General features: G+C 40.4%; 1 protein-coding gene across 1 annotated transcript in view; it reads right to left on the bottom strand.

The window, feature by feature from the left end:
• The window catches only part of mmp24 (matrix metallopeptidase 24), a 77967-nt gene that overhangs the window by 26912 nt on the left and 26255 nt on the right, over positions 1-24800 (bottom strand). Inside the window, exons 2-5 of the mRNA XM_044349993.1 lie at positions 20123-20271; positions 18138-18254; positions 9065-9164; positions 8150-8354 (exon numbers count right to left, since the gene is read on the bottom strand). Of these exons, the coding sequence (XP_044205928.1) occupies positions 8150-8354; positions 9065-9164; positions 18138-18254; positions 20123-20271 (571 nt within the window). The remainder of the gene's footprint in view (positions 1-8149; positions 8355-9064; positions 9165-18137; positions 18255-20122; positions 20272-24800) is intronic.

Genomic DNA, 24800 nt, shown 5'->3' with positions numbered 1-24800 from the left:
AAGACGATGAAACAATTTAAAATACACAGAGAGGACGGAGTGATTCAGGTAAACATGGAAGATGTGAATGATCTCTTAAAGGGATGATCTTTCAATATAAACAATGCAAACTGTACTATTCATACTTCAAACTAATCAGAGTAACACCCAATAACACCGTTTTCCCGGACGTCATGTATTCCTGTGTGGTTTGTTGAAACCAGGCTCTCTGTCATCATCGTAAGAGATTCGGAGCTGCTGTCAGACACTTAATGACTTCTTACGCTCCGAACGCAGAGCTCAAATAATACATTTCATCGTCTCCGTAATTGGTTTGACTGTGTTTGAACCTAATTACAGAACGTAATTATCTTTTTCTCTTTACCCCGGCTGGTCTGTTTGATCATTATAGCCTCGGTGGTCAGAAGCTGACTTATAGACGAACGTTACTGTAAAGATGGTCGGAGGAAAAGAGCCGAAGCTGCTGACTGTTTCTTTTTTTGTTTCTCTCTCTGAGGTAAACAGATGTTCAGTCAATTATTTGACTGTTTTCCCCCCCGTTGCTTCTCTTTCTTCTCTTTCTTTCTATTCTGTTGAAATGATTTTGATACACTAGTTTTTTATCAACCTTTCAACTCCTCATTAAGACAGAATGAGCGCTGGGGAGCAACTGGGGTATTTTCTGCAATTTCTTCAGTGAAATCAAAACTATAAATATAGATGCAGACACCCTCCGTGTTTCCAATCCGAATCCAGTTGATGGTCGGGGGACTGGGAGTTTGAGACAAGCATGTGAGAGCAGAGTAATTCTTCAAAAGCCTTGATTTAAAAGAGTTTTCCTTTAAATGAAGTGTGGTGGATTGCGTTGCCAAAAGAAGCAGCTTAAAAACGAAGAGATTTAGTGTCCTGTGATGAAAATAAATGCTGTTTGAGAGGCTTTTTCATCCTGCCAAGAGTCAAAATTTGAAGCAGAAATACTGAATTCTGACAATGTTTTGGCAAAAGTATTATGTAAGGTATTGATTTCAGCTTTGATAGAAACAAGACTAAGTTTGTTTCAGAGCTGGAGACCAAAACAACCACACAAACACTTTCTAGGGTTAGAGTTGAATTTATAAATTACCAGCTTCAGAATTTCCTTTTAAAGTGACTTTAGCATCATTGGTTTTAACTATAACTCACAAGTAATTAATATTAGTTATTGTTTTTGTCAAAACAATCTGCAGCACTGAAATGTGTCCAACAAACCAGGATGGACAGAGTTAAACAGCAGCTACATGTTGGTGAACTTTCTTTACTTAAATAATCAACAGCTAACCAGCTAACGTTAGCCCTGAGTTTAAAGCCTTTTCACTAACATTTTCACATTTGATATTAAATGCAATGTAGCGTTAATTTGACACAGTGGCCAAACTGTATAATTACAACTTCCGAGTCTGTCATGTGATGCACACTGACCCAATAAGCGTTTCTCCCCAAACACAATCATTGGAAAAGAAACAGCTGTAAAACTGTGAATAAATGTTTGAGTGAAATGACTCCTATTATTATCAGAATTCGATCCGATAATATTCGGAAAGTCTAGAAGAGCTAAAATTATTTCATCCACATTCAGCAAGAAGCAGATTTTTTGGCTTCATGCACCACGGAGCAACTTTCATAGGAATGAGTGGGCGCCATCTTTGAGTCCTGTATCCACTTCTTATAACACATCCATGCTCCAAACTGGTTCCAATAAAATCAATGGATGACATCACACCTCACTATATCCATCTTTATATACAAGTTAAGGTTTGTACCAAAGCGGTGGAATGACCAAGAACTAATGTCAAAAAAGCCGTTTATTCATCTCTGTGTTTCTTTTGCTCTGTACTTGTTTTTTCCTCAGATTTAGCTCTTCTCTTTCTCACACCTTCAAACACAGACGTACTCTTCTGTACGCCGCTGTTTCTTTCATCCTTCTCCTCCTCTGCCTCTTTTTTATCTCTCTCTGTCACCGCAGCCCTCCTCCTCTTCCTCCTCCTCCTCCTCCTCCTCTTCCCCCTTGCGTCCCCTCCACCAGCCTTTATCTCTCCTCTCCCTGTGCCTCCCTTTCTTACATGTCGCAGGAAAGATAAAGATGATTTTACAGCACAAGACGTACACTTTATGTACAACGTCTTGAGGGAATTCCCAGCAGGCTCTCTCTCTCTGTCTGCCTCTCCCCTTGTGGTTGGTCTATAGTCTGCTCCGGCGCCCCGCAGCGACGATAACGGCTTCTTCTATCATGTTTTCCCCTGCAGTCGTCTGCACGCCAGTGATAAAGATGATGTTTGATATCGCCGTGATGAAACCTGTCTCTCAAGTAATCCCAGTTTGACGTTTGTCCACAGAGTCCGCCGCTATCTTCCACTCGGGCAGTCATCCCGCTGAAACGTTCATTTTTTTGGCACTGATGAGTTTGCATGCCAGAGATCATTTTATACAAGCAGCGTTTGAAATTAACTTTGTGGCTCACCTGCCAAGAACCAGCAAAGTACAAAAAATTACCCGCCAGAAATATGTTTTCTCTCCAGCCAAAATCATTTATATGCAGAACGTTTTTCATGTCATCATGTCAACCGACTCCCCCCCCCCCCTTTTCAAACTTATGCTTGTCTAGAATATGGTCCTGTGTGAAATATTCTTTCAATAAAGGGGGACAAGAGCAGATTTATTCAGCACTTGCTCCGTCACTTCTACAGTGGATCAAGTCTGTAAATCATGAAAACAAACGGTGGATTGTTCCGCCAAAAGAAGCAGATTAAAAATGAAGAGTTTTAGGGCGTTTTCACACCTGTCTTGTTTAGTTCGGTTGAATCGAACCCTGGAGTGTTTACCTCCTTGATGTGGTTCGTTTGGGCAGGTGTGAACACGTCGATCACACTCGGGTACAACCGGACCGAGACCTCGTTGAAGAGGTGGTCTTGGTTCAAACTGTCGGTTATATGTAGGGGGATGCCGGCGTGAAACTGCAGTGGCCATAATACATTAATGCAACACATTGCATTAAAATGTGCCATTCTGCTTGCATATTTTAGCTTTGTATATGCAGTTGACCGCAATTATGAAGAAACGCCAATTCTGCTAATGGTCTATTTCTAAGAAAAACAAACTCTCCGTTCTCCCGCGAGATTTCTGCCCAATGAACGGAGTGACAGCTCTCACATGACTTTTGTTGATACATTTTGGTTCACTTGAAATGTTGCCGTGTGAAACGTCTCATCTACTGTGTGAACGTGTGTGAAAACGCCCTCAGTGTCCCTCGATGGAATAAAAACTGTTTCAGAGACTTTTTCATCCTGCAAAGAGTAAAATTTGAGGTAGAAAGACTGAATTCTGATGTTTCAGCACAAAAGTGGTAATTACAAAAGTATTATATGAGGTACTGATGTCAGCTTTTGATGGAAACAAGACTAAAGGTCTTTGCACACCAAGTCTGTTTTCTTCGTATGTGTTTTTTTAATCCGTCATCCGACAAAAAATCGTTACGTACAGAAACCTCACACACTGAGTCCGATGTGTTTTATTACTATATTCTTTGAGAAAATTCCCAATACGAGGCAAAATGGAGTCGTCAAGCAGTGAGGATGATTTTGTGGTTCTCTAAGTTCTTGAAAGAAAAAGAAAGAACCACACAGTAAAGAGAAGACCACCAATTTCCACAATCCAATTGATCCTGAACACACACACCTGATCACAGGTGATCACAGGTGATCACAGGTGATCGGCCTTTCGACTGGATCTGCAGATATTCAGGGCACAGCCTCAAAACGCTACAACATACAGACCAGATGATGATCAGTAGTCGTCCTGTGATCAGTCTGTGTGTAACGTCTCTGCTGGAGCTGATAGTATCAGTGTTTCCAGGCTGTTGTTTGCGTGTACGGTGGCTCTGAGCGGTCAAACAACTCTGTAAAGGCTTTTGACAGATGCAAAAAAAACGTAGAAAATCGAACCTGCTCTGAAAACTTTAATGACGGATTTGGAGTCGGTGTGTAAACATAATTGACACAATGTGCGACAATTTCGGACAAAAAAAACGGACTTGGTGTGCAAAGACCTAAAGGTTGAATCGGATTCTGGTTCCTTTAGACTTTATAAATTACAAGCTTCAGAATTTAAGGTGACTTTAAACTATAACCCACAAGTCATTAACATTAGTGTTAGCTTGTTGTTCTTTGCTTTTATTAGCAACTAAATTATTGTTTTGTCAAAACAAATTTGCAGCAGTGAAATGCGTCCTACAAAACAGGACGGACACGGTGTCAGTAAACAGCAGCTACATACAGGTAGCTTGCGGTACATCGTAGGAACGTAGCTTCACTTCCTGACAGCAAACGACCAGGATGAAGAGTTTGTATTAGTTTAAGTGTGTTAAAATAGACAGAGACTAACACGTGTTTAAAAGTGTGGAAACTGAAATGTCAGAGACTTCAAATGTGTTTTATGGCGTTTGGGGTTTGCTGAGAGGTTTTACTGACGGCTAATATTTCATTCTGGACACTCGCTGCGTCAGTCTGTCTCTGCTCTTCTCCAGGATCATGTTCTGTTCTCTTGTTTATCTTTAGTTTCTGCGTTTTTGGACTTTCTAGAGAGCAAAACTGAGTCAAGCTGTTTGTACATAAAAGATGACAAACTACATTCACTGATCACAACGTCTGCGACAGCACTTTGCTTAAAGCAGCAGCGTTGTGACAAATGTCATGACCTGGATTTAAGGCGGTATTATTCATCATTCTTGTGGGATTACGAGCTTGTTGGGGGTGAAAAATGAGAAGGGAAAATAGAATATGAGCTTAGAAACAGGAAATAATCATAACAAGAAGAAAATGAGCAGTTTTTTTCAATACACAGCAGCTGTAAAAACAAGCAGACTGTAAGTATGTGGAAGAATATGTGACTTAGTTTGTTATCAACCTCATCTGTGCTAATCAGCAAACGTTTGCATGCTAACAGGTGAGGCTGGACCCTAAATGTTGATGATTGAAATAATCAGTGGAGAAACACCTGAAACCTCTTGTTTATACGGACTGAAGCTTTCTCCACTCAGCTGATTTCTTAACTGTCATGTAAACAAGAAACCTGGTTTCCGTCATCGGGGTAGAGGATTAGACAAACCTGGCTTCAGGTAGATTTATCCTGACAGTTAAAACCAGGTTTCTAATCAGCTTTTAACAACAGACTGCAGACAGAGAGTACAGCAGACAGCGCACAGTGTCCTCATATTTAAAATTAATTCCTTCCAAGGTCCGACTAAAACTGAAACTAAAACAAAGTAGAAATCTAAATAAGTCACTTTCCACTGCTGAATATCTGACTGTTTGTTAATTCAGACAGTTTCCCGCTGCGAGGAGGAGCTCCTCTCTGTCTGTCTGTCTGTCTGCAAAATAAGTCAGGAAGCAGCATCTTCTTTTACTAATCAGTTCAAATCTGGTTAATAATCTGCTACATGTAAATGCAGATTCACAGTAACCAGATTACTACAGTACATGAAAACAAATTCCTCGATTACCCACGTAACCTGGTTTCTCTGAGTAACCTGGTTACTCGGTGCATGTAAACACACTGAATGACCCAAACACATGATGGAAACGGACGCAGAGCAGATTGACTCTGTTTCCTGGTGCTCTGACGCTCTCAGCTTCAGTGTCAGCAGCAGGACACAAACTTTTCATTTCTCTGACTGAGTGGAAATCTGATGTTTTCACATCACAAATGATGAACAACAGTCCTTCAGGTAAAAAAAATCTTATGTGGGCTGTTACAGGCATGAATTTCTCGTTGTCATGGCTGCAGAATACATTTGGGATGATCAGACGCCTTCCTGATGGAGATGCGTTACGGATAAGAATCTAAACATCTTCACTGCCTAAAACTTTTGCACAGTAATGTGTCTACAGATATGAGAAGATGCATGAAAAAGAAACGTACGACAAATTAAAATACAGAAGTTGCGAGGTGGCCGAACAGGGAGACAGATGTTTTGCATTCAGCAGTTTCAGCCTCTTGTGTTTCTCCTCCAGGTGTTAACAGGTTAAATGTTAAAGGTGAAAATGAGTCCCGTTTGTCCTAGTGACGCCCTTCTGAAGCTGATACCATGAATTAGTTTTTGTAGCGTCTGAGAACTTTGCCGTCTCTCTATCTTGTCTCTAATCTTTCAATTACTGCGTGTGTGTGTGTGTGTGTGTGTGTGTGTGTGTGTGTGTGTGTTTGGAGGGATTTTAGAGATAAAGAGACGTTTGTGAGGATGACTGCACACACACACACAGACACTTATAGATGATTAACTGATGTGTATGAGCTGTTTCTATCGACTCCGCGACGCATTAAAAATACAAACATCCTGAGAAACTAAACATTTCCTGGGATGTTTCATACTGGAATAAGACTCACACACTCGCCGTAATGCGCGATGGCAAATTTAGAGCCTCTCTGTCAAAGCTAATTCTCTTTTCTGCTAAGCTCTCAAAGCAGACTCCTCTCCCCCTCCATCACTCCCTCTCTCTCTCTCTTCATCTCTCACTCTCTCTATCAACACGTTAGTTATTCAAGCAGAGGGAATCTGGCATAAGTCATTTGTCAAACAGAGATAGAAGAAGAGAAGAAAATAGAGAGGGGAAAAAAAACTACAAAGTGTTTTTTTTTTTTTTTCCTCCTCCATTTTTCATCCAATGACTAAACACTGCGGCGCTCGAAGATAAAGGAGTGACGACTGAGGATGTCTTCACAGTTGAAGCATTTATTTCCTAAATGCGATATATATATATATTCATAGAATAAATAAATAATAATTTAATCAGTTGGTATTGCATAACAGTCGTTCAGTATGTTTACATGAACAACACTCTGAATAAGAAGCTGCCACGTTAATAACAATTCTGTTTACCAAGGTCACAGTCAAAATAATCAAATTAAAGGGGACATATTAAGTTTTTTGTGGTTTTCTGTTATGATGTTTGATGTTAAACATGTCAAACAAAACTTGAGATGAATGTATGTAAAAATGCTGCCTGCAAGTCAAAACTCAGGGATTCAACCTGCTTCGTTTGCAACGTTTTTATTTCCACCTTGCTGACGAGCTGACATCGGCTCGTCACACATGTCCATAAACGGCCATCTGTTCTTTAGCCTTGGTTGCTAAGGTGGTTGCTAAGGTGTTTGTTTGCGTTGTCCGCTCTCATATCAGATCGGCTTTTGGCTCCAACGTGTACGGATGGATTTGAGAAGTTGACATTTGGAGTAAAGAAGGAGAAAAAGAAGTGAAATCCTGCTACTATAGTTTGTTTACGTAGCCTCCGGAGCCGGAGGAGGAAGCTTCCTGAAGCTGACCAATCAGAACAGAGTGGGCTCATCAGGAGGCGGGGCCTTAAAGAGACAGGAGCTAAAACGGCCTGTTTCAGACAGAGGCTGAACTGAGGGGCTGCATAAAGGACCAGTAGAAGATAAATAAGGAGTTTTTAACTGGAAATCGTACAAAGATATTCCAGTAGAGTCCCAGAATATAAATATAGAGCTGGAAATAAAATATACACACACCTGAAGACAAGCTGAAACCTACAAAGACTGGACAGACCATAAAGACTGTTTCCACCAACTGGCACCAATTTTTTTCAATCAGTCAGAGGGAGCATAAACATTATGACTGGGAAAAGGCTCAAAAAGAAGAACAAAGAAAGAAAGAAGAAAAAAAAAAGCGCATTGTTTGGGTGAGATCCTGGACGGAGAGGCGTCGGTAACTACGGTAACCGTAACTGGAGGTGAGTTGAGTTTGTAATTTCAGGCTCTGTGCAGCTCTGTTCCCTCACATTGACACACAAGTGACGTCATCGGTCGCTGATGTCAAATATGAGACATGTTGAAGTGTCTTTTTCTGACAGACTGGATTTAATTAACAGGAGGACCAGTGAGTTCACAGTGAGACCAGTGAGAAGAACAGGAAGGTAACTGGGGTTGTATTTGTTGCTGCGGTGGGTAAAAATCACTGACTGCACAGGTACATTTTTAATCACCCCACTTTCCCTCTAGAGAAATCAATTATTATTATACTAACAGTCTGAATGAGTCTTAATCTCTCCATCTGAGGACAGTAGAATCAAGTTCATCACACATCTGAAGGAAAAAAAAAGCAGAAACCTTCGAATGACCTCACCGTCATGGTTGGCGTTTCCCAGCGTCCAGGGCTCGTCAGAGTCAAAGTGTGTGTCTCCTCCGATGCCGGCGCCGGGGAAGTACGCGTGGGCAAGGAAACCCCCCTCTCCGTCGAAGGGAGAGCTGTCACCATGGAAACCGGAGGCGAAGAAGATCATGATGTCAGCCTCCTTCCCCTCGTTTTTGATCTCCGAGTACGGCACCTCCTGAGGTGCGGGATGAGAGGAAGAGCGGAGCGAAGTGAAGAAACGACGAACAACAACATTATATCGAGATGTTTTTGATTGTGTGACATCAAAATAATAACGTAATGAGAACTTTTTGATAATGAAACCATCATATTAACTTTATTTCTCTGATGGTAACGAGATGCTTTGTTATGATAATAATCTTTATATGAGAACGTTTATATTTTCAGTAGATGGTTTTTCTTCCTTAAAATGCTTCGTCCTCATGATGTGAAGAGTTTCTCAGTATAACAAGATTCTTTAGTCTTTATAACAAGATGATTTATTGGTACAATTTGTTTGGTACTGAATGATAAATAGCTCTGATTTATTATGTTCACTTCTGTTTGTTTTGATCATTTCTGTTCTATTTTACATGATTTAATCTTGATGCAGTAGATGTCTTCAAAATGATGAAAGTATAAAAACACAATCAGAGAGGAAAAGACAACAGAAATGACTGTTTGTAATAATGTATAGAGTCGGCTGCAATAATCATTTTTCAAGCTGAAATGCAGAACATTTTCTGGCTCCAGCTTCTCGTATTTGCTGTTTTTTTTTATTTTTCATACATAACAGTGACTTGAATATCTTGGAAGGTTTCGGACCGTTAGTCAAACTGAAGACATGGCTGTGGCCTCTGAGAGACTGTGAAAGCAGAAGTGTAATGTAGTGTGATCTTCTCTGACCTGGAAGGAGAGCGGAGTGACGGTCTGCCACACGTTGAAGGCTTGTCGGATCGCTCTCTGGGTGTCTTTCTCTCCCACTTTAGGGGTGAAGTTAGATATGCTGTGGGAAAGAAAAAAAACAAGAGCGTAAGTTACAAATATACACAGAAAGGAGCCAGTCAGTATAATCCTGCAGAGATGCTTTTCAGCTCATCGAATATCTATTATGACGCTGGAATTTGTGTCCAAAGACTTCCTGAAACCAACATTCACACCTACCTACACTTATTACACCAGCAGAACCCCTAAAACATCACATGACACATAGAAATCCCAAATACACCCTTTTAATTTTATGTTCAGTGCTCATTAATCTGTCCAAACCTGTATTTTTACTAAGATGAATGAATTTATATCCAGTATCGGTCAGTTCTTTAGCTTTAGTGCTCAGAAACCATCGCAGCAGCAGCAGCACAGTTAAGCTGTTTCCCTCCGTCGGGTGATAAATGTGCAGCTATAAGAGACGAATGAGGCAGAAAGGTCATTATAGAGTAATTGCAGGAGAGGAGACGTGCCATCCATATCTATTCAGCTGTGAGAGAGGCTGAAGGTGTATCATTACATGTTTTATCTGTCACTTCACCGTCACCCGACACTTTCATGTAGCATCTTTTAGAAGAAAGAAAGCTTTTAAACCTCTGGTATCACTTTCTAACTGCACCAGAGAATACAAGAGAGAGAGAGATACGAGGAGGGAGGAGGAGGACAGATGGACTGATTGGCTGAGGCAGAGAGGAGAGGAGGAGGAGGAGGAGGAGGAGGAGGGTTGGTGGAAAAGAAAAGCTCGGACAAGAGCAGCAGGGGGCAAATGCTTTGTTCCCATCTAGAAAAATACATTATGGAAATAAATATCAGCACATTACAGGATGGGCCGTAATTCAACATTTATACATGAGCGCACAGCAGCTTCCTGATGTGAATAAATAATTCCATCTGGCTAAGAAGTGGAAATGTTTATTGCACTTTCTGTAGTTTACGGCCAGTTGGGCGCCGCCTCATGCTGGGAAGGGATTGTGAGTTGTGACGCGAGCGAATATAAAACACGACCGGAATAATAATAATAATAATAATAAAAGGAAGATGCAGATTGAGTCTGAACGAGACGTCCTTAAAGGGATATACGACTCAATTTAAATAATTAGATTGTACTTTTCTCCTTTTATGTTTTCTGTTTGATGATTGCTGTGAAAGAGCGATTTGAGATATAAAACATGAAACATAAAGAGGGAATTACTTTAAAGAGCGCTCTGTGTCTGCGCTGCCACGCTGACTCTCTCTCTGACAGGTTGTTTACTGCACCGTTGTTGTTCTGTAAACAACTTGTTGTGAGAGACACGAAGCAGGGTTTGAACTGAGAGAAGAGAATTCATTCACGCTTGTTTGGCAGCAGTTTTTATTGTATTTTTGTATCAAATAAATTTTTTTTTGTATCTTGAAATCAAGAATATATCACTTTCTGATAAGACGTCCGTTGTAAAGGGTTTATAAGCATTGATTAATGGCTTTATTAATGATGAATGAATCATTTACTAATTATTTAAAAAATAATTTATGAGACATTTACTAGAATAACTTTTGGGTCGTCCTGATGAACTAAAAAACTAAAAAAGATAAAGTTATTCTTACTTATGGCTTATAAATGATTTTTTTTACCATTAATGAAGCCGTTAATCAATACTTATAAACCCTTTACAAAGGGCATTGACTTTCATGTCTACACATATAATATATATTTGTTTGCTGACAGTGGACACAAGTAAGTTTGAGAACCTCTGAGTTCAGACTGCAACAAGTCCTCCAAATGAAACGATACCTGGTTTGATCATGTGACTCCAGCACGACACATAGGAGCGTTTTCTAGTTTTCTGGCGTCTCTATCAGCAGTAATCAGCAGGATGACATCATCTGTCTGTGCTTTCCAAAACCGTCACACATCACTGTTAAACAATAATGATGTTTCATGATGTGACACTGCTGTGGTTAAGGTCTGGTTGGGTTTAGGGAAAGGTGATGGTTTGGGTTAAAATGTTGCTAGGCCACCTTCGTCGTCATGGCTACAATAATAACCATGGGGTTAAGGTTAGGGGGAGATCGTAGTTGAGCTTTTTAAAAGCCACAGCCTGGTACAAACAACGGTTTTGGTCTCTGTAGCTAATTTCCTCTTTCATGACGACTGTACGGGGGGTGAATTTTTTTATAACTCACCCATTTAAATTTTATTAAGCCGTAAAGTTCTGCATAATGAAGGACATGGCTGCTTTGAGTGACAGGTCCGCCAGCCGCTAGGTGGCTTGTTTCTTTGCCCATTTTTGATTGGCTGGGAGTTAGGCAGCGTCACGCACTGTCAAGATGGCGACGGCCGGAGCGGCTCGCTTTGAGCTTCAAAACCGCTCTTCAGAAACCAACGGGTGTCATCACGGTAACTACGTCCATTTTTTATACGGTCTATGGTCCTGACTCGCGGTTGGAAACAGGAAATAAACAGCGTCTCCTGCAGCAAAGTCCACTGTTGGTTAAAACCTCCATCTGTCCACATATATAAACGTCATCTGAACTGCACCACTGCTCACAGTTACTACGACCGCTAGATGGCAGCTGTCACTAAAACGTAACTACAGGTCGTTTTTGGGCGACTGACGTTATGACCTGTTGTGTTGTTTTTCTTGGGAGGACAGTGACAGTTTCATAACTGTCTACATGCAAATCCCTTTATAAAGTATATTTATAAATCCAACTTTCCACCCTAAAGCCCAGCGATTAATGTGTGTGTGTGTGTGTGTGTGTGTGTGTGTGCGTGAGGCAGACAGCTACGTAGCATTTGTCTGATTTGAGTAAATGGTGTGGAACGTTACGGCAGTGAAGCTGGCCAAATGACCTGTGGCCAAAACACACAGATGGTGTAGCCTACTGTCACACACACACACACACACACACACACACACACACACACACACACTATTTGGAGATGCAGAGACAGCAGCCACACACACCCGATACATTTAAATAACAAAACCCTTTTCAGAGAATTAGGAGTAAAGGTATCGAATGAAGGTGAGAACGAGTGAGAATCAGACTTGAAGCAGATAATTTGATCGATAACTAAAATAATAATTAGTTGCAGCCTTAATCCAAACCATAAACATCAACCTCATGATGGCGCTAGATGAAAAGTTAGAGCATCACCAAAGTACAGAGTGTTAATTCTCTGGGTTTCATGGATTTCTGTGCCAAATTTTACAGCAATCCATCCAAAAGTTGTTGAGATATTTCACTAAAAAACAAAAACCGGTGGTGCTACAGGAAAACTCAAAGGTTCATCAAAGTCAGTAGGATTTATCCTCTGGGGAGCATGAAGCGTTAGCCCCAGATTCCACATAAACTCATATAATAGTTAATGAGATATTTCAGTCTGGACCAACCGACATCTTTAGAGGCGCGCTGGATAAAAAACATATGAGACAAATCTCTGATTCTTTGACTTCATCACAATAGCATCACTTCATAAAAAACACGCATCATCCACAGAGGACCTTCAGTCAGTCAGTCAGGTAGAGCAGATACAGATGCAGATGTTCTCTTTCAAGTCAGTTTCAATCAAATGTGCTTTGTTGGCAGGAAAGTTAAGAACAATGCTGCCAAAGCAGCAACATAAAACTTCAGCATCTCTCTGTGTTTCTGTTTCGTCTTTTTTCCCTTGTCTCTTCCCCCTCTCTCTCTCTCTCTCTCTCTCTCTCTAAATCTCTCAACTGTGTTTTTTTTTTTAAATTCACCTCCCTGCCCTGAGGCATCAGTGGAAATTTTCATTTACAGATACAGTTGCATAATCCTGCAGCTCCAGCATCTAGCAGAGGGAGATGATTTACAGTCGCCAGCAGCCCTAAAAATCCCTCTACATGCATCTCTTTGCATCGCCGTCAGTGTCACATCAACACATTACTGCAGCTGCGGTGCAGAGCAGAGAAGAAAATCATCCTGACTGAGCTCATCTGTATGAGTGTCTGGCAGGTTACATGAAAAATTACTCTACTTATTACTCCACAGCCTCATGTTCCATCTTCTAACACGTGTAGAAGAAGACGAGGAGACGTTGTGGTTTAACAAGTAACCAGCTGACAGTTAGCTTAACGTTAGCCGTAGCTTTGTTCTCACAGCCTCCAACTCTGAATGTAGCAGCGGCTAACGTTAGCGAGACAGCTAAAAAGACACAACATGTAAATGAGTCACATTTCTCCTCTTTACACTGTAAAATGTAACTTCTTGTTTCAACTTAAAAATATGAGTTAAAGGGACGCCTTAAAATTTCAACAGATATAAAAAGTTCTTCTAACACCAACCAAAAGTTATCTTGACTAAATATCACTTTTTATAAACTTCAGCCTTCGTTTGGTGGATTTCGATCTGTTAATTCATTGAACTACTCGGATAAACTAGTTGTTTGAAATTTTAAATCTAATTCAGATTAATTTTGGTTTTCATTTATATTTTTTAATATGAAGAGCCAGTTTTTTATTTGACAAACAACAACAGTACAAAGAGGAAATGCAAAGCTGCTCTTGGTGACATCATCATCGTCGTCGCCTATAGGACTGAATTAAAGACTGACCTTCATCATTATTTGCATTGTTTTTATCATGATGAAAAGAAACAACCATGATTTAATTTAACATGTATTAAAGACACACATGTATGTTTTCTTCTAACTACAAAACAGACGAGTCTCAAACAATGCATGCTGGGAAATCTGCTAATATGTTGATCATGTTTCTTACAGCAGTTCATTCGTTCAACTCATCGATTCAAGTCAAGAGAGTTCAAGTCAGAGGAACTCATAAATATGACTTATGAAATGAAAAATAAATAAAAAAATAGAAATTTTAGGTTGAATTAGGTTAATGATGATATTTTACAGTGTAGATGGTGACTAACTGCGTCCCCACACCAAGCTAGCATATAGCGGACCAGCCTTCCCACTGAGATTGAACTGGTATCAACCCTCCAGCAAACTACCAGTAAGACGGCAAACAAGCCCATCCCCAAACTGTCCCAGTAACGGAGCGTTACTGGGATTATAACTGTCATGTAATTAATTTTACACCACTGAAAAAATAATCTGATCCTTAAAAATCTATTTGGTGTTTTCTTCAATAGTTTCAAAATGAATGAACGTTACTTTTATTTGTTTCAATATGTGAAAATGATCGTATATAAGATGAACTTTGTTAAAAACTAGACTACAATTGGCTCTAAATTAGTTGTGATGTCACAAATCCTGCTCGTAGGTTAAACTCAGATTGACTCTCTGTGGTTTCTTCCATTTTTCCCCATTAAAGGCTTTTTTGGGGAGTTTTTCCACCAAGAAAAACACATTTTTGACTGGAGGTGGAGTTTAATGAATTTATACTGTTTTCAGCACTAAAGAGACTAAACATTACTGTAAATGGTGAAATTTAACAAATGAACTTGAAGAGGTTTAAAAGCTTTAGAGTTGGTTGATATTGATCATTAGTGCAGTGATAAGTTAAGGTCGATGGTTTAGGTTCAGCATCTAAAATACACTTGACTTAAAACATGAGCCGTGATACAAACTCTTGTCTCGAGGGTCCAAATAATGTGTTTTGTACTGAACATTTGTCCTCCAGTAAGAGAATATCAAACTGTACTAATGTGAGTAATGTAATCTAGGCAGCATTATGTCTTCTCAGAAACATTAACCATTGCAAATTAGTTACATATGGGTGTAATTCATAGGAGACAGCGCTGGCTCTAGAGATGGTTTTGGCGCCTCAGAAGAAGAACAATTAAGTTAAAAACGATTCCAGTAAATGCAGCTTGAACAACACTGAGCGACTGCAGAAATGTGACAGCTGATCGCAGGTGAAACACGAGGAGGAAGAACTGAGGAGACTCAAATACAGTAAGGGGTAACCAGATAGGACTGTGATCTCACACGGTGGGTTTTATGTAACGCTGCAGAGTGGGAAGCTGTAATGCAGGAGAGCTGGGATGCCTTCAGTGTCTCGTGGGAGCGGCGTAATTTACATGAGACCTATAAAGCTCTGAGTAGGACGGCGTGGAGGGGAAAGGAGGGAAAGGAAGAGATCCAAGGAGGAGCGAGAGGAAGAGATTCAAGTGTCTTAATAAAAAATCTTTATCAGTGGTAGTTCAAGCAGTACAAGTTGTTAAAAACTTGAGTGCTACAGAAAACTGTGTCGAAACTATTTTAAAAAAGACTAAAATAGAAGAAGAGAAGGAAGGAAATGAGGGGAAGGAAGTCGGGGAGAGTGACTCAGAGTGAAATCAAGATTTAATCTCAAAATTAAACTTGAAATATTTGTTCCTATGATGTTCACTATTCTGTCATATTTTATACATCCAACAGATTATACAAATCAGAAAGATGCTTACAGATTATTACATTATTAGAACCATAATTTGAAACAGGATTAGGGTTAGGGGTTAGAGATAGGGTTAGGGGTTAGGGTTATGGGTTAGGGTTATGGGTTAGGGGGTTAGGGTTATGGGTTAGGGTTATGGGTTAGGATTAGGGGGTTAGGGTTAGGGGTTATGGGTTAGGGTTATGGGTTAGGGTTATGGGTTAGGGGTTATGGGGTTAGAGTTATGGGTTAGGGGGTTAGGGTTATGGGTTAGGGGTTATGGGGTTAGAGTTATGGGTTAGGGGTTAGGGGGTTAGGGTTAGGGGTTAGGATTAGGGGGTTAGGGTTAGGGGTTATGGGTTAGGGGGTTAGGGTTATGGGTTAGGGGGTTAGGGTTAGGGGTTATGGGGTTAGAGTTATGGGTTAGGATTATGGGTTAGGGGTTATGGGGTTAGAGTTATGGGTTAGGGTTATGGGTTAGGGTTATGGGTTGGGGGTTAGGGTTATGGGTTAGGGGGTTAGGGGTTATGGGTTAGGGTTATGGGTTAGGGGGTTAGGGTTATGGGTTAGGGTTATGGGTTAGGGTTATGGGTTAGGGGGTTAGGGTTAGGGGTTATGGGTTAGGGTTAGGGTTATGGATTAGGGTTATGGGTTAGAGGGTTAGGGTTATGGGTTAGGGTTATGGATTAGGGTTATGGGTTAGGGGGTTAGGGTTATGGGTTAGGGTTATGGGTTAGGGTTATGGGTTAGGGGGTTAGGGTTAGGGGTTATGGGTTAGGGGGTTAGGGTTATGGGTTAGGGGGTTAGGGTTATGGGTTAGGGTTTGGGGGTTAGGGGTTAGTTTGAAACAGGAAGAAAGCAAAAACTTAAATGCACTATTTAATGTAAAATAATAAAATAAGGGAACTGAACTGTCTAATATTTAATGGTGCAATTGCAAATTCTCTTTAACTTCCAAGAGAAAACTCGCTCAACCCGTAAAAGATTAATCTCATTCTGACCTCAAAAAAACATTTTAAAGATTCCTTCAGTGTCGGTGAACATTAGTCTCATATTGAAAATGTGCTTTAGTTCAGGTTCTTCGGTTAAATTTAAGCTGTAATTTGGTTCCTGCACTTCAGACCAAATGAAAAAATTACATTGCAGCTTTTTGGCTTCCGACAAACAAACCAAAACCTGAAGTCACAAAGACCGACAGGTGACTGAAACTGGCTCGACACAGTGAAACGCATCGTAATGAAACACACGTCCGCACTGGTTTTTCTATAAGTTAGTTAATTTTAGAGTTTTACTTGCATTTAAATCACAGAGTGATCTGTGAATCCTCGTGGTGCGTTCACATGCTGAAGTGAAGGTCAGTCAACAGACATCCTCCATTCAGCTGCCACATACCACTACATTCCTTCACTATGATGTCTGGAAACTCAACACAAATAATCATCAATGTTGTAAAAACTTGTCATTATTTTGATATTAAATGAAAATTATTTTGCTGACCTCACGAGTGAAGGTCAGTTTTAGCGACATGACAGCTCATGAACGCACCAATCATAATAACTGTGAGTTATAAGTGCAGACGTGTGTTTGGGTGGGTGAAGCGCTGAATTTTAAGGTGGGTGTATCACCTGAATATTTCATTCAAGAGATTTAGAGAATTCTGCAAAATATTACAAAAGCTGAAATATGGCTGCATGTTTTGGGAACTGACGCAGTAACAGCAGCTGTATTCAGATGTCTGTAGTTTGTCTTAAACGTGTAAAACCACTGATATGGTCCTTTAAGTTCGCTCACAGCTAATTTTAGAATCAGGCCACATTGAGTTTGAGGTCACGACAGCTGATTAATGTCTGTCTGACGATCTGTCGGATGTCCGGCAGGTCAGAAACATTTCCTTGTTTTGATGATAAAAAACATAATTCAGGTAATAATGTAATAATTCATACATGTAGTCAAATCTGTTGTCTGCTAAAAGTTTCATTCATATACGTCTCTGGTGTTCACAAAGAGTTCATGAAGAAATGTTTAGTCATATTGTTATTTGAAACTGCAGCAGGAAACGAGGCCTAAACACATGTAGACTTGTTTCTATTTGATTTACACCTCAAAATCTTATTTTGAATTAGATTTTTGAGTGGGAGAAAAGAAGGAGAGAGAGAGACCTACAGAAAGAGAAAGAAACAGAGAGAGAGAGAGAGAGAGTAAAGTGGGCAGAAGCAGCACTGAGAGCCGGGATGTGTTCAGGATCTCGAGGGACGGCTGTAATCTGCATTAGACCTATATTACATGGCTGAGCTGCCGGTTGGATTGTCGGATCACACGGTGGAGGGTTTTTACTGTATGTAGACAGTAGAACACAGTAGAATCAGGTGGAAAGAGAGAAACAGTGACGAGAAAGACGGAGAGACGAGTGGGTGGATGTAACGCAAGGATACGAGATGCATTCAGGGTCCCGTGGGACGGAGCTAATTTACATCAGGGCCTCGCCAAGTTCAGGCTAAGAGAGAGAGAGAGGAGGAGGAGGAGGAGGAGGGGTGAAGAGATCGAAAGTGAATGAAAAGAAGGAGAGAAAGGGAAAAAGAAAGAGAGAAAAAACAGAATGGAAAGAGAGGGAGAAACATTTACATGAACAGAAGATAGAGACAGAGGGATAGATAGATTACCTGTAGGAGATCTTTTTATCTCTCCATTTCTGTCCCGTCAGAGCGTAGCGTTTATTCCTCTGCCGGCGGCTGGTGTGAGGATGATCTGGAACGCCACAGCGAGGCCTCCTCATCCACCTGTACACAAAACCAACATGTAAGTCATGTTGAACGGGACTCCGGTTGGTTTTTCCTCCTTTAGTGCGATTTGTTTGTGCAGATCTGAACACAACACAGAGACCCTTTAGAGGAAGCAGTCTCACAAACATTTATAGTGGAAACATGATCCAACCTCCATCTGAATATGTTAATTCAGGCTTCAGAGAGTAATGATCAGCATTTTTCACTATTTTCTGACATTTTATATTAACGACAATAATTGTCAGACCTATTGATAATGAAAGCTCATATGGGCGCGTCAACACCGACTGACAAGGACGCAGAGATCAGAGCTGCAACAATAAGCTGATCGACATCAGTTTTTGCCAAATATTTTGATAATCGATTAATCGTCATTCTTTAAGACAAGAAAAATCCAAAATTGTCTGATTCCAGCTTCTCAAATGTGAATATTTTCTGGTTTCTTTGGTTCTATATGACAGTAAACTGAATATCTTTGAGTTGTGAACAAAACAAAACATTTGAGAACGTCATGTTGAGCTTTAGGAAACAGGTATCAACATTTTTCACTATTTTCTGACATTTACAGACATAAACTTATCAATTAACTAAGAAAATATGATTCATTGATCATTAGTTGCACCCCTAGCGGAGAAGTGCCACTGTGTGTGTTTCAGGTAACATTTGAGCTACATTTTTAGCCTGTTAGCATTTCTTAGCGAGCAGGGAAGCAACAATTATTTTGCCTCCCTCTCTTCCTCTTCTCTTAGCTTCCTGGTCCACTCTTTGTCAATTTATCCCTCATTTGTATAAATTTGACATTTTTCAACTTTCAATCCCTTGATTTTTTTGCGCTACAGGTCATTCTCATGTCACCTGAAATCCCACAATGCCTTGTGAAGCGATTCACTCGTGTCTCAAATGAAGGGTAGCTAACTCAGGTCGTGGGTCTTCACCTTTACAGTATTATGAGGGAATACTACTGCCCTGCCTTGTGTTCTCTGTGCAATTTTATAAAAGATAACTTTACAACAAATGAAGACAATGTGAGCTGTAACTAGATTTTGACACATGCTGTGTTTCAAATCGCGTACTTCTGTACTTACACTTCACACTTCGAGCTCATAAGTGCGTTCACACTGAGAAGTATGGAAAAATGCACTGTGAGAACCCGGATGGTGCACTCAAAACGGTCAAAAAGTTGAGAGTGGAACTATGGATACTTCTTGCCCTCGATGGTCGCCATCTTGGCTACGTAGCAGAAGGGGAGGGACCACTTTTCAAACTGGAAATGGTGGCCGGGTACGTAGTAACTACGGTGAACATCGCCACATTATACAAATGTAAGTTATACATGTGTTTTTTAGCACTAAGCACCACTCTACTGTTGTCGGATATAAGCCATCAGTATGTTTTTTGGGTTAATTTAGCAGTCTGTAATGATTTGGTAGGACGAACGATAACACAAATGCTAACGCTAGCTAATGCTAGTACACGATCGTCATTTCCAGTAAGTACACAACGGCTGTGTTTGATTTGAGACGACACTACCCTGTCCAAATTCACGCACTATGCCAGTAATATATAGTGTACACAGTGTACTACATGAAAGTGTACTAACAGAAGTACGTGATTTGAGACACAGCATCAGAGTCCGTCCGTCCTCCACATGATGGAGGAGGGAGGACATATTATAGTTTGTACTTCAGGGGCTTTTAGAGCAAACTATTCATGATAAGTATCTGTTTGAAAACACACATAATTTCACAAAAAAATGACTTATCTGTTGACACTGAAGCCTACATAGATAGATGGATATCAGTTAATTCTCTCTGAGATTATCTCTGGCTCTTATGCACCCCTCTCCTTCCTCTCCGCTGACTCACTCTATAGTCGTCTCGTCCAGTATTCCCGTCACGGGGATGCCGTAGAAGCGCTGCATGGCGGCCACGGCGGACTGCATGGCTTTCTCCTGCCGCAGGTCTGACGTTCGGACGTCGTGAGGCAGCAGGTAGCCGTAGTTCTTCAGCCACGTCTGAAAGAGAGAGAGAGAGAGAGGGAGCAGGTACAAAGAATGATCAATAAAGTAAGAATCCATTACAACTCTATTAAAAAATCCAAGTTTAACCATTGAAAAAAAGTGCAGACAACACATTTTTAGAGCGAAACATAAATCCAACTTCTGCTAGACTATATTCCACATACAGTATGTTGGTGATACTGAATAATAAACTAGAAGTAATGAGCTCAACTAATAGAAGTAAAATTTCTTTGACTAACAGATTAATCCATTTAACTGAAAACATGTGAAACGGCTCCTCCAGTATTATCTTCCCGCTGCAGATGAATGCAGCCATGCAGAAGGATCTCATAAAATATTAAAGACCAAACACGTTTGTGAATATTTCAGTGATGTTATTTTCCAGTAATGACTAATGACTCAAGTCTCCATAAAAAAGATCCAACTGAACGATTAGATGACTAATCAGCGAAGAGGGGAAGCCGATTCTATATATATGAAATTAAAAATGAAACATATTTATACAACTGTGGAGTATTTCATTTTAATTTCCTTTGAGTGCTCTTGTCTCACTGATATCAGTATTTGGATGAGAAAATATTTTTAAAAACTCAATGAGCAGATTCTACTTGTAGGATTTAAAGACAGAAGCTGCATTTAGTGTTTTCTGTCCAAATAAATTAAGACACAAGTTACAGATCTGGCAATTTTTTTCATCTTTATCCCCAAAATTACACATTTTTTAACTCAGAACGAGCTGAAATGTTACATGCTTTTTTTCTACGATTAATCAGCAACTATTTTGATAATCAATTAAATGTTTTGAGTCATTTTTTTAAGAAAAAATTTATTTTCTTTAAATTCTTTAATCCTCTCTGACAGTAAACTGAACATCTTTGAGTTGTGGACTGTTGGTCGGGACAAAATCTTGCAGTTTGGAAAAGAGAAATCAACATTTTTCACCATTTTATCGACCAAACAACTAATCGATTAATCAATAATGAGAATAATCATTAGTCGCAGCCCTACATAGAACACATCTCTGGCTGTGAGTGTTTACAACCACAGATTTTATGAAGTGGATGCAGGTTGAAGCATTATTGTGTTACATTAATCACACATCGTTACAGTATTCTGTATAAACATGTCACTTATTACAGCAACCGGCAATTAAGGCACAAATATTACGTTTCCTCATGCAGGAGTTTCCCTTTAATGTGGGAAACAGAGTGAGAGAAAGAAAGAAAGGATGACAAACTGAAAGAAAGAGATTGAGGCTGAGGAGAGAAGAGAGATTTGTCCAATCTGTCGGAGACAAAGTGAGAGAAAGAAAGAGATGAAAGGATGAGGAAAGAGCTTTTCCTCCCCGAATCACAGAAAATTTGATTCACACTGATCCGAAAATCGATGCCGGATCCACAAGTTTTCCTCGGATGATTCCTATTATGTCGTATTTTTTCACTTTGCAGCGCGTCTGTCTCTTTAATGTGACATAACACAATGTCACAACCCTCCTGAGAGAGAGAGAAGGGGGCAGAGGAGAGGAGAGAGAGAGAGAGAGAGAGGAGAGGAAAATGAAAAGAAGGGAGTTGAAAGAGCAGCAGAGAGATGGAGGGGTTGAAGAGGGAAAGGAAGGAGAGATAACGAGGGGTGGGGGGGGGAGGTTGAGCCCTTCTCTACAGTAGGTCATTAATATTTCAAAGTGTGTGCCAGCCTCTCTCAGCCAGTACAGCCCATCAACCAGCACTCAGCTACAATATGAACGTCTGCCTAACTACCATGACGGACGCGGGGAGGTTACCAGCGCTGAGGGATTCAGTCTGTCACTTCTCCCCGGAGAGAAAGATGGGCCCTGACTCACAACACCACCTCATACACACTTTCATATATATATGTACATACAAATCACTCATTTCTCTACAATATGCAAGTCCTCCAAATTAAACTGACGCCCCTATTAAGAGAATAACATCAAATAAATATGTTTTATGATCTGACAGCAAAAAGACTTGGTAATGTTTTTAACTGATTTTTGTCTGCTAGCTTTCAGCAGAAACAGGTAATGAACACAACACTGACATATCATCATCTTTTAAGTTGATATGTTGAACTTGTTAGCAAATAGTTGTTTATTTCCACATCCAGCAGTTACGGAGCAACATTATCATTCATGTGGAGTTGTGTTTCTGTCCACCTGGTGAATGTGAGTCCAATATTCACTCTCTTTTAGCTCTGTTTTTGTTCTCCACCGACTCCTGAGGGAAATATCTGGCTCTTTAGCTGCTAAACGCTCCACTATGTTCACCAGCTAGTCTACAGCTAACTGTGTCTGTTTGCCGTTTGGTGGTGAGCAGGTAGTGTACAGCGGCTTTTTACAGCTTTTTCTCTCTGAAAACGACGCTATGAGACGCTGAGAGTGAACCAGAACAGTAAAGTTGCAGCCGGACAGATAAACAACGAGCTGAAACTCACTATAAAGCTCCGTAAAGCCGAGAGGAGCTGCAGAGTCACTGATAATCCTCTGCAGGTTCATCACTACCAGCCAAACACATTACACACTGACACAGACTGTGATAATATTCATAACAAAATATATAAAAATATTGATTATAGCTGCTTTGAGGTTAGGGGGACATCCATCGTCATGGCTATGAGAAACTGTGTTCTTACTTGTTGGAAGTAAGCAGAAATGAAAAATGTTAAAGTTGAATGTTTTGTTGACTCATCCATCCTCCCTTCACAGAGTTTGTCTCCTTTCCCTCTGACTCATACGAGTCATAATTCCTACTTGTCACTTAAACTTGAGCAACAGTTGGGAGACTCAGCAGCTACACATTTCTCCGTTCTCTATTTCTCTGTTTAGCTAATTATGTTGCTAAATTTGGAGCTAACACCCTTCAATTTTCCAGCACTTGAGGAAACAACAGACGTGACTTTCCTTGGTCTTGACAAGTCTGTACTGTACATTTCCTGCCAGATTGAGAACTTACTGCTAACCTTTTCCTCTGCTCCGCTCACATTCACTGTCACTTTTCTGCCGCTCGCTCTCTCACACACTCACTCAACCATCTTTATTATAAATGTCAACTTCTCAAATCCATCCATACATGTTGGAGCCAAAAGCTGATCTGTTATGAGAGCGGACAACACAAACAAACACCTTAGCAACCACCTTAGCAACCAAGGCTAGAAAACAGATGGCTGTTAATGGGCATGTGTGACGAGCCGATGTCAGCTCGTCAGCAAGGTAGAAAAAAAACGTTGCAAATGAAGCGTTCGGAGCAGGTTGAAGCCCTGAGTTTGGACTTACAGGCAGCATTTCTACATACGTTCACCTCAAGCTTTGACCATGTTTAACACTCGACATCAGAATAAAATATATAAAAAATAACAGAAGATCACAAAAAGCATCATATGTCCTCTTTAGGATTTCATTTTGTAAACTCCTTCAACAAATAACTACATTACATGCAACAGAAAAGTTGCCAAAAATGCTGAACCGGAGGCAAAAGAACCTCTGATCTATTTATTGTGTGAGTGTGCCCTGCATGACACACATGCACACACACACTCTCATCATGCACACACACACTCTCATCATGCACACACACACTCTCATCATGCACACACAGCACTCTGCAATGAAGTCTCTGAGGATCTCAACACTGCATTAGTCAGTAGGCTTGTGTGTGGAAGTACAAGTTTGTGTGTGTAAGTGCATCCCTGTGTATGTCTTTGTGCATACTGTATGTGTGTGTGTCCTTTCACCCCTAGATGTATGCCCATATTTGTGTGTGTGTGTGTGTGTGTGTGTGTGTGTGTGCTGATGAGTGGGCCAGCTGCTACTGGCTCAGAGGAAGCAGTTTGAATTAAATAATTCACCAGCTGCTATTATACAACAATTACTACAGTGCCATCAAAGCTCTGCACACACACACACACACAAACACACACACACACGCGAGTCTTTCACACAACATGTGGAAGGAACATAAATCACTGGCGAGATTAAAACCTCCGTATGTGAACATATTTAATTAATATTCTTCTCTGACTTGGACAAAATGTGTTCTCATAGCTGGTGGGCAGTGATTCATTAGATGTTCTGGGAGTTTCATAAACCACAGAGACACTTTTCAGTGACAAAAAAGATCTGAGAAACACAATTATCCAGAGAAGACGAGGAAGGAAGCGGCGCTGGATTATTGAGGTGCTGCCCACAGAGAGACCGCAGCACACTCATGTCCTCAACGAAAGTAATACTGTCCTTAAAAGTGGGATAAATGAGATTTTTATTATCCTGGAGGACAAAAATAACCAGATTATGTCATCAGGGCGTTGACAGGATTGATGATCAGAACCAATAATTCCAATGATCACTTCACCGGGTGCTGAGATTTACGGCTTTCAAAGCATAATTGCTCAGTTTGGACTTTTTTGGAACATCAGTGTGCATTAATAGGCACCTTTTCATCCAATTGTGCATAAAAACTTTGAAGGAAATAGTTAAACTATCAAAGTAACAAGGTTATTATGTTTAGTTG

This window comes from Thunnus albacares, chromosome 4, assembly GCF_914725855.1.
Source record: "Thunnus albacares chromosome 4, fThuAlb1.1, whole genome shotgun sequence".
In the NCBI taxonomy this organism is placed as follows: domain Eukaryota; kingdom Metazoa; phylum Chordata; class Actinopteri; order Scombriformes; family Scombridae; genus Thunnus; species Thunnus albacares.
The sequence above is the reverse complement of the archived record's forward strand: the minus strand, read 5'-3'. Positions and strand labels throughout refer to the sequence as shown.